General features: G+C 60.0%; 1 protein-coding gene across 1 annotated transcript; it reads right to left on the bottom strand.

Moving 5' to 3' along the window:
- Positions 1–735: 735 nt before the first annotated feature.
- On the bottom strand, positions 736–4,554 carry LOC122173360 (zinc finger protein 835-like). The gene is made up of 2 exons (XM_065576419.1): positions 3,828–4,554; positions 736–3,419 (listed from the first exon to the last, which is right to left on the bottom strand). The coding sequence occupies exons 1-2, from the start codon at positions 3,985–3,987 to the stop codon at positions 2,464–2,466; spliced, it is 1,116 nt and encodes a 371-aa protein (XP_065432491.1). The 5' UTR covers positions 3,988–4,554; the 3' UTR covers positions 736–2,463.
- Between the last annotated feature and the right edge of the window lie 5,893 nt (positions 4,555–10,447).

Genomic DNA, 10,447 nt, shown 5'->3' with positions numbered 1-10,447 from the left:
TAGGGGGTGGGGTTCTGGAGGGCAGTTAGGAGCAGGGGTCCCAGGAGGGGGCAGTCAGGGGACAAGGGGGGGGGTTGGGAGTTCTGGGGGGGGGCTGTCAGGGGGCAGGAGTGGGGAGAGGGATCGGAGCAATCAATGGGACAGGGAGCAGAGGGGTTTAGATGGGTCGGGAGTTCTGGGGGGGGCTGTCAGGGGGTGGGGAGTGGTTGGATGGGGCATGGGAGTCCCAGGGATCTGTCTGGGGGTGGGGGTGTGGATAAGGGTTGGAGCAGTCAGGGTACAGGTAGGGGGTAAGGTCCTAGGGGGCCAGTTAGGATGGGGGGGAGGGTCTCAGGAGGGGGCAGTCAGGGGACAAGAGACAGGGAGGCTTAGGTAGGGGGTAAAGTCCTGGGGGGCAGTTAGGGGCAGGGGTCCCAGGAGAGGGCAGTCAGGGGACAAGGAGCGGGGGGGAGGGTTGGGAGTTCTGAGGGGGGCGGGAAGTGGGTGGGGCAGGGGCGGGGCTAGGGCAGGACAGGAGCGGGGCTAGGGCGGGGCTCCTCCCGTCCTCTTTTTTACTTGCTGAAATATGGTAACCCTAGGTCTAGGGAGCTGGAACTAACAGGAGCTGGGGCTCCTAGGAAAGCCAAGACCCAGTCGCTGCCCCTTTCCACCAGACCTGGGCACAGACCCCCTGGCCTTAAGCTGTCTCCCCTCTGCTCATTGTCGGCCGCATTGCTGACACCAGGCAGTATCTGCCACTCTGCACTGGCTGCCTGGCCATGCTGCTGCAGCCATGTCCCACCCCACAGGTGGCAGATGAGGCGTAAAGCTGATCTGGGGCTCTGGGCCCATAAGCAAGGCCCTGAGTACCCAGGCCTGCTGCAGGCCGTTCTGCAGCAGCTTTAGACACTTCCAGGCAGAGGAAATGCAGAGCCTGCTCAGGGGGCCACAGCGTGCTAGTGATTTCCAGAGGCAGCTGACGATGGTGTCCTCATGCAGGCTGGTCTCGCAGCACAGCAGGATTGTGACCAGAGCCAGCCTAGCCCCATCCCACCTGGCGGCCGGAGAAACTGGGCTGGAAGAGAGGGCACGCTTTGGGACTGCACGCTGAACAGAAACCTCCAGCTGCGGTGCGGAGAGGCTGGGAAGTGAAAGTTACTGACAGTGCAAAGGATCGTGCCCCGCTGAGATGAGGGAGGCAGCTGGCTCCTCTCAGAGTGACTGGCGCAGACCAGGGAGGTGGCACTGCCCATGTTCACACACAATGTGGTGGCAACAAAAGCCCCCAAAGAGACATTTCTCCAAAATGGAGCCAGGATGCCGCAGCACAAATGAAGCCATAGCAACAACGGGTGCCTGTGCTCAGCTGGCATTCCCCTCTGGGGCGCTTGGTGCAGTCAGGCCATGGGACCCAGTGCCTGCCCACTGCAGACACGACACAGCGCCCCTGGGAATGTCACAGGTTTATTTTCACTTTGTAACAAAACATTTTAGAAAATTCATTAGAAGCTGCTCCCGCAGCCCAGGCCCCCATCCCTCCACCCAGTCCCTCCCGTTTCCCACAAGCCTGCATTGAGTACTGGCATCCCCCTGCTTCTGTCCCCCCCCCCCCCCCGCACACATCTGGGCAGCTGCAGGGCGGGTTTTCGCTTGGCTGGGCCACACGGCAGGGCCCAGGGTGTTGGAGCAGCAGCCCAGGCAGCACCAACCAGCAAAAGGGGAGAAAAATGGGGTCAGACACTGCCCGGGCACAGCCCCCATTCCCTGAGCCCCACCCCTGAGCAGGGCCCCACCTGGCAGGAAGCTCTGCCCCTATGTTTGCTACCTGGGGCTGGAGAAACCATGACTGCTGGCAGCAGCTTCACTCACACTCAGTACCTGGCCAGGCAACACAGGCCTGGCCCAGCCACCCCCATTCCTGGGCAGTGGGCAGGGGAGTGGCCATGCAACAGTGTGGACTCTGGTCAGGGCCAGGCCAGGACCATCCCAGCATGAGGGGTGTGGGAGTCACCAGATGCCGGTGATGTCCTGGGGGCTGGGATGTCACTCAGCAGCATGCACCCGCTGCTGCAGCAGGAGGTTGGAGCTGCGGGTGTAGCCACGACCGCACTGCCCGCAGCGGAAGGGGCGCTCCCCGGCATGGGAGCGCTGGTGGCGAAGCAGGGCTGAGTGGTGGCAGAAGCGGTGCCCGCAATGGGGGCACTGGTGAGATTTCTCACCCGTGTGCCGCCGGCGGTGCTCCACCAGGCTGGCAAACTGGGCGAAGTGGCACCCACACTGGGCACAGGGGTAGGAGAGCTCTCCACTGTGTGCGCGCTGCTGCACAGCCAGGGCTGAGCGGTGCCCAAAGGCTTGGCCACACCAGCTGCAGTGGAATGGCTGCTCCCCGCTGTGTGTGCGCCCGTGCTCCCGTAGGTGTGCCAGCTGGGCAAAGCACTGCCCACACTCAGCACAGGTGTGGGGTCGGGCGCCTGTGTGGCCCCGCTAGTGCCGCAGGAGGTTGGCACCGTCAGCAAAGGCACAGCCGCAGTCAGGGCAGGTATGGGGGCGCTGGCCAGCGTGGGCACTGCGCTGGTGCTGGCGCAGGTAGGAGCTCTGTGTATAGCTGCGCCCACACTCCCCACAGCGGTAGGGGCGCTCACCCGTGTGCACCAGCTGGTGCCACAGCAACATGGCACTCAGGGCAAAGGCTTTGCTGCAGACCGGACAAGGGAAGGGGCGTTCACCTGTGTGCACTAGCCGGTGCCGGAGCAGGTGGGCTCGCTGGCGGAAGCGGCGGGGGCAGTCAGGGCAGGCGTGGGGGCGTTCGACACTGTGTGTCTGCAAGTGCCGTGCCAGCATGGAGCACAGCCCGAAGCTCTTGCTGCAGTGAGCGCAGGCGTGGGGGCGCTGGCTGGCGTGGGCGCCCTGCTGGTGCTGTGCCAGGTGGGCACTCTGCCGGAAGCTCTGCCCGCACTCCCCACAGCGGTAGGGACGCTCACCGGTGTGAACTCGCTGATGCACCAGCAGCGCCGAGCTGCCAGCAAAGGCCTTGCCGCACGCCAGGCAGGGGAAGGGGCGCTCACCTGTGTGCGCCCGCTGGTGCATGGCCAGTACCGTGCGGTTGCAAAAGCCTTTGCTGCAGGTGGTGCCGACGTAGGGCCTCTCGCTCGCATGGAGGAGCTGGTGCCTTGTCAGCGTGGCACTCTGCCAGAAGCTCTTCCCACACTCACTGCATTTAAAGGGCCACCTGATGGTGGGGCCTCTGTGCCGTGCCGGCTCTGCATCAGTGCTACCTCCCGGTACAGCCTCCTCCACCCTGGCACCGCCTCCTGGCACAGCTTCCTCTGCCTCCGCAGCAGGGTCTTTGTGCCACACTCCCACCAGCTCCACATCAGTTCTGGTGCCGCCTCTTCCCGGTGCAGCATCCTCTGCCCCAGCCACGCTCGCCAGCCTCTCACCTGCAGGAACAAACGGGCAATCAGGCATGAGCCGTCCCCACAGGAGGCCGGCTAGGACAGGGCCCCAACTACGGCAGTCAGAGTCCGAGGCACCACTCAAGTGGCCCCGCCCCTCCCTGGAGCCAGTTTCCGAGCTGGGATTGAAGGAGGCGGTCACACCTCTTGCAGCTTTTCAGGCTGCTGCAGACTCAGGCAGGCGTCAGCACCACCCAGCTCAGGTTCACAAGCCTTTCTTTGCCTCTGTGTGGGCTGGAAATATTATTTGCTTTTTCAGTGAGAGCCAAGACATGGCTCTCGTATGGTTCTGGGGGCCCTGGCGCAGGTGGTGGGATGGGTGCAGTGGTGCAGACAGATCAGGGAGAGGGTGGTGACAACCTCTGAGAGGAGCTGGGCTTATTTATCCCTCACCTGTTTGGGGGCCCGGCCAGCTCTCATCATCCTCGCCTTTGCTGAGATCTGGGACTTGCAGCTCTTCCCCTCGCTTCATCCAGTATTGGGATTGGGGCCCTGCTGGGTGAGAACAGAGCAGGAGGGATCCAGGTAAATACCCACCATGCTCGGCGTTCATCTGCTACTCGGGGCTGGCATGGACGGGACAGCCAGGAAATGCCCCTGGAAACACAAGAGGGTCAATTCAGACACAAACAATCAGAGTGGAGGGGAGACGACCCCACGGGCTCCCCGAGCCATAGTGCAAGTGTGGTCCCACAGCTGCTCACTAACACAGGGGTATAAAAGCCCACTGCCGGCTTCAGACTTGAACCAAACTGGCTCCGTGCAGCGCCAGGACTGAGCCTCTGAACGGGACTGGTGGGAAACGGCTGGCCTCGCTAATGCCACCCTGTGTGGTGAACACCAACTCCGTGCAAAGGAGCAATCCCGGGAAGCGCCAGTTACCTCAGCCCACATCCCGTGAGCCAATGGCCCCACCAGGGACCCCACTGCATGGGGCAGAGAGCCAGCGATCCCCTCGCTCACAAGGGGCTGGCAGAGACTCCTGCGCTTTCCAGAGCAGATGCATACTCAGACCCTGCAGGGGAAACCAACCACGGCCTTCCCGAAAGAGCCCCAAAGCAGCTCAGAGCTCACAGCCTGGCCATCAGAGCTCTACAGGGAACAGCTCTGTGGTCTTCTGAGCCAGAGCCCTGAGCGTGCTCCTGCTGGAAACGTTTGACAGCGTCACCCAATGGGGTGACCTAGGGAGGAAGCGCCTCACACTAACGAGGAAACCCCCCACACTCCACAGCACGTCCAGGGACCCCCGCCACTGGGACAGCGCCCCAACTCCTTGGCACAAGGAGCATCTTCGTTCTGTGCTTGTGCAGGGCCCGGCGCCATAAGGCCTGATCTCCAAGTGGCTGTGAGTGCTACCACTGGCCAAAGAGCAATCGCCATTGCAAAGCAGCCCCTCTCCCGACTCCCCCAATCATAGAATTGGAAGGGACCTCGGGAGGTCTAGCCCAGTCCCCTGCACTCGTGGCAGGACTAAGTATTATCTACCATCCCTGACAGGGGTTTGTCCAACCTGCTCTTAAAAACCTCCAATGATGGAGATTCCACAACCTCCCTAGGCAATTTATTCCAGTGCTTAACCACCCTGACAGGAAGATTTTCCTAATGTCCAACCTAAACTGCCCTTGCTGCAATTTAAGCCCATGGCGTCTTTATCCTCAGAGGTTAAAGAAAACAATTTACCTCCCTCCTCCTGGTAACAGGCTTTTATGTACTCGAAAAATGGTAGCATGTCTCCCCTCAGTCTTTTCTTCTCCAGACTAATCAAACCCAGTTTTTTCAATTTTCCCTCATAAGTCATGTTTTTTAGACCTTTAATAATTTTTGTTACTTAGGGTTACCATATTTGGGGTGTCCAAAAAGAGGACACTCCACTGGGCCCTGGCCCCGCCCCAACTCCGCCCCCTCCCCTGCTTCCCGCGAACATTTGATTCGCGGGAAGCCTGAAGCAGGTAAGGGCGGGGGGGTGGGGGAAGGAGGCGCAGCCCAGTCTGGCCCCCCCCCCCCAGGGTCTCCAGCCTGGGTCGGCTTGGGCCCTGGGGTGCCAGCCCCGGCCCCTCATGTCCCGATTTTCCCGGACATGGCCGGCTTTTTGGGATTTCCCCCCAGACGGGGATTTGAAGCCCAAAAAGCCGGACACGTCCGGGAAAATCCGGACGTATGGTAACCCTATGTTACTCCTCTCTGGCTTTTCTCCAATTTGTCCACATCTTTCCTGAAAGGTGGTGCTCAGAACTGGACACAATACTCCAGTTGAGGGCATATCAATGTGGAGTAGAGCAGAAGAATTACTTCTTGAGTCTTGCTTACAACACTCCTGCTAATACATCCGGAAGGATCTTTGCTTTTTTTGCAACAGTGTTACATTGTTGACTGATATTTAGCTTGTGATCCACTCTGACCCCCAGATCCCTTTCTGCAGTACTCCTTCTAGGCAGTCATTTCCCAGTTTGTATGTGTGCAACTGATTGTTCCTTCCTAAGTGGAGTACTTTGCATTTGTCCGTATTGAATTTCATCCTATTTACTTTAGACCATTTCTCCAGTTTGTCCAGATCATTTTGAATTTTAATCCTATCCTCCAAAGCACTTGCAACCCCTCCCAGCTTGGTATCGTTCACAAACTTTATAAGTGTACGTTGTATACCATTATCTAAATCATTGATGAAGATATTGAACAGAACCCGATTCCCCGCCCCCACAAACACACACACCCCTGCACAGACAATGGTCACTCCCCGCCGGTCCATACCGCCCCCTGCACAGACACTGGTCACTCCCCGCCTGCCCACCCCCACCCCCTGCACAGACACCCGTCACTCCCTGCCTGCCCACACACACCCCTGCATAGACACTGGTCTCCCCCCCACGCACACACACACAGAGCCCTGCCCAGAGAGCAGCCAACCTCCCCGCACACACACACACCCCTGCACAGGTCACCCGTCCCCGCCCCACGCACTCACACAGACCCCTGCACAGAAAACAGCCAAGCCCCCCACCACAGACACACACCCTTTCACAGGCACAGGTCAACCCTCCCCCCCAAGCACACACACAGAGCCCTGCACAAAGAGCAGCCAACCCCCGCCCCCCCCCCACACCCCTGCACACGTCACCCCTCCCTGCCCCACGCACACACAGAGCCCTTCACGGAGAGCAGCCAACCCCCCCCTCTGCACAGACCCCGATCACCGCCCCACACATCCCCACCCCGTACACCATACCAGCTGTCCCGGAGCTGGCTGGGGGGCAGGGCAGATCCGCGGGCTGCAGCTCTGCACCCCCCCATGTAGCGGCCTGGCTGATGGAGGGCTGCTGTCCGCCCCACACACTGAGCCAGCTGGGGCCAGGGGAGCGGACCAGGCTGGCTGCAGCGTGCCCAGAGTGGCCCTGGAGCAGGCTCGGGGCCGCTGTGCTGCGGAGCCCCACCCCGCTTCTGTCCCCTCTGCCCGTCACCGCGCCGCGGGGGCTCGACCGCCCGACCACTCCCGCGCTCAGCCCAACCCCGCACAGAGGCCCCTGCTGCTGCGCCAAGGACATCAAATGCCCGCCCCGCCGCCGAAGGACCCGGCTTTACCGAGCTCCGTCTGCAGCCCGCGTCCTCCACCCCGCTCGGCTCCAGCCTGGCCTCGGCTGTTTACCAGGGGCCTCTCCCGCCGGCGGCCGGGGCTCTGTGCAGCGCGGGGACGCCGAGCGGCTGCACGAAGCAATGCTGGTGAAGGGCTCCCTGCCTCTAACCATGGGGCTGGCTTCACTCAGGCCCTGCCCCACTCCTGACACCTGCCCCCCCGACCATCCAGCCTGGCACCAGCAGGAGCCCGGCCTCGCTCCTATGGAAATCACCTCTAGTTACAAATATCTCAGGGGAACAACCCGTCTCCAGCAAGGTCACCAGCGCCCCGGGCCGGCCTGTGCTGCAAAGCCAAAGGACTATTAACTGCCTGTTAATGCAATACTCCAATACAGAGCAGCCAGGTGGGAGGTGACAAATTGCCACCCCATGTAACCCTTCTTGCGTTATGGAGAGAGAAGGCTATGCCACTCCCGGAGCCGAACCTTGATTTCTGGCCTGACAGATGTGTTACCCCATTTTTATTTTGGGTTTACTTTGTCCCTTAAAACACAATATGTACGTACAAATCAACAACAAGCAATAGTCCGTGGGTTTCAAATCCAGCAAGAACTTTTTCACTCAGTGTAGAGGGGTGCACTCATGTCTCATGAGTACCCCTGGTTGAGTGCGTGCAGTGCCTGCACTTCCTCTCCCTAAAGCTCCTTCTTGGGCTTAGGTCCTTATCCTTAATCAGTCCCATAGTCTAGTAGTGGTTCCAGCTCTGACAGCAGGCCTTACTCCAGGGCTTCCCCCTGGAGGCAATGTCCTCAGAGGGCGTTTCAGGCCCCAGCTCTCCTACTTGGCCACTAAAGAGTTCAGTTCCCCTTCTGGGGTATCTCAAAATCCAGGCCACTTCCCCCAGTGGCTAATGGCAGGTGAGGAAGACCATGGTCTGCTCACTACCCCTGCAGATAGCAGTGTCCGTCGTGCCCCTTTATCTACACCACACCACTGCTCTAATTCCCAGGGCCACTTCCCAGTATCGCCATCCCTTCCTCAGCAGCAACCAGCCCAGAGCTCCTTCTTTCCACCAGCACGGCTCTGTCTGAGGTCCGATAGCTCCCACAGCACTCCCCCAACTCTAGTAAGGAACTGATTTCAGAATGACCCTGCAGCTCAGCTTATACTCATAGGCGTGCGCACGGGGTGTGCATGGGCACACCCTAATGCACGGGTGGGCAAATGGCTCCACTCTCCCGTCAGCAGCAAGCCGCCGACGCCTCCCCTGCCTTCCTGGGCCGGCCCCCGCCTGCCACCCCCCCCCCCCGTGGGTCTCGCCTGCCTCCCCCCCACCCTCACCCCAGGGCGTCTCTGCCTGAAAGAAAGCACCTCTCCGGTGCCTGCTTGTGCTGCTGGTGTAGCACATTCCTGCTCAACTGCTGTCTGCTGCCCCAGGGTCCTAGTGCCCCCTACCCCAATGGCAGGGCAGGCTGCCCTTACCCTGAGCCTCTCCAATGCCCCAAATCCCTCATCCCCAGCCCCAGCCCTCATCCACCCTAATCCCCTGCCCCAGCCCTGAGCCCCCTCCTGCATCATGAACCCCTCATCCTCAGCCCCACAGCCCTCACCCCTGCACCCCCTCCTATCCCCAAACTTCCTCCCAGAGCCTGCACCCCCTCCCCCTTCCCACACACCCCCTCTTGCCCCCAAACTCCCTCCCAGAGCCTGCACCCCCTCCCACTTTCAAACTTCCTCCCAGAGCCTGCAGCCCTCACCCCCTCCTGCACACTGACCCCCTGCCCCAGCCCGGAGCCTGCACCCAGCACCCAAACTCCATCCCAGAGCCTGCACCCCAGACCCCCTCCCACACCCCCACTGCATCCCAGATCCTTAGGCAGGTGTGGGGAGGATACTAAAGGGCGGCACTCCGGCTGCTATTGGGGTGGCACGTCTGGGTCTTCAGCGGCAATTCGGCAGCAAGTCCCTCTCGGAGCGAAGCACCTGCCGCCGAATTGCCGCTGAAGAGTGGAGCGGCACGATTGCGCTGCTGCGGCTTTTTTTTTTTTTGCCGCTTGGGACAGCAGAAAACCTGGAGCCAGCCCTGGTTGGATAAGGGGTGGGGGCAGTCAAGGGACAGGGAGCAGGGTGGGTTGGATAGGGGGTGGGATCCCAGGGGGGTGGTTAGGAGTGGGGGGGTCTCTGGAGGGGGCAGTCAGGGAGCAGAGGGGGTTGGATGGGGCATGGGAGTCCCGGGGTCTGTCACGGGTGGGGGATGGATAGGGGTCAGGGCAGTCAGGAGACGGGGAGCAAGGAGGGTCTTGGGGGGGCAGTTAGGGTGGGGGGGTCTCTGGAGGGGGTGGTCAGGGGACAAGGAACTGGGGGGGGGTTGGATGAGTCAGGAGTTCTGGCGGGGGCCTGTCAGGGGGCAGGGAGCGGCGTGGGAGTCCCGGAGGCCTGTCTGGGGGCAGGGGTGTGGATAAGGGTCAGGGCAGTAAGGGGACAGGTAAGGGGTAGGGTCCTAGGGGGCAGTCAGGGGACTAGGAGCAGGGAGGCGTAGATAGGGGGTGAGGTCCTGGGGGGCAGTTGGGGCAGGGGTCCCAGGAGGAGGTAGTCAGGGGACAAGGAGCAGGGGGGGGTTGGAGGTTCTGAGAGGTCAGTCAGGGGGCTGTGGATGGGGGCAGAATGGGCGCGGGACTCCCTGGGTGCACCCCCTAACGAAATGTGCTGTGCACGCCTATGGTTATACTATGCTGCTGGGCCCTGATTGGCTGCTCCTTTCATCCCCTTTCTGATTGGCTGTGTTCCACACAGCCACTCTAGGCAGCTTGAAGGACCCTCTCTGCTGCCCTTTTCTGGGGCAGGGAGTGGCAGGGCCACAAGGCCTCCAGCACAGGGCCTCGGCGGGTTTGGTACACCCCGTCTGGGGACATTATACACTAGTTACAAATGAAGGAGTTTGTTGTTTGGTGAATTAAGAACAGGAAAATATCAACATTTACCTACATTTGTTTCATTGTGTTAATAAAAATAATAAAACACATTATTAAAGTTGTGTGTTTTGCATGTTATGCAGCAAAATTCATATGAAGACACTGCTCGGGCATAGCTGGCTCCCAAATAACCATGTTTATTAACTATGTGCCAACATCCAAGGTCTAGTTTAACCTATCCTGCGGTTCTCAGTGATTTCTGATGGCTTCTAAAATATAGACAATAGTGAATAGCACTACAGTGCTGACAAACTCTTTGTCTTCTAGCCCTAATCCTATCACTATGGGGTCGGATCTTGGAGTCCTTCTTCAAATTCGAGTCTGTCTCGAAGCAGTAGAGTGCTCACAAACTACTTAAAGAAATACTATCCTAGTCCTATATACTACACTAAGTTAAACCAGCTAGCATCCTGAGTGGTTTAGGGAGACTCGTACAGCAGCAATGTGGCTTGGTATGCGTTAATAGAGTTT

Source organism: Chrysemys picta, chromosome 22, assembly GCF_011386835.1.
Source record: "Chrysemys picta bellii isolate R12L10 chromosome 22, ASM1138683v2, whole genome shotgun sequence".
In the NCBI taxonomy this organism is placed as follows: domain Eukaryota; kingdom Metazoa; phylum Chordata; order Testudines; family Emydidae; genus Chrysemys; species Chrysemys picta.
The sequence above is the reverse complement of the archived record's forward strand: the minus strand, read 5'-3'. Positions and strand labels throughout refer to the sequence as shown.

Bases quoted from the DNA above. Each gene is read 5' to 3' on its own strand.
- LOC122173360 (XM_065576419.1), bottom strand. From the start codon at position 3,987: ATGAACGCCGAGCATGGTGGGTATTTACCTGGATCCCTCCTGCTCTGT. The intron at 3,420-3,827 runs GTGAGGGATAAA...TTGTTCCTGCAG, and splicing joins CTGGCCGGGCCCCCAAACAG to GTGAGAGGCTGGCGAGCGTG.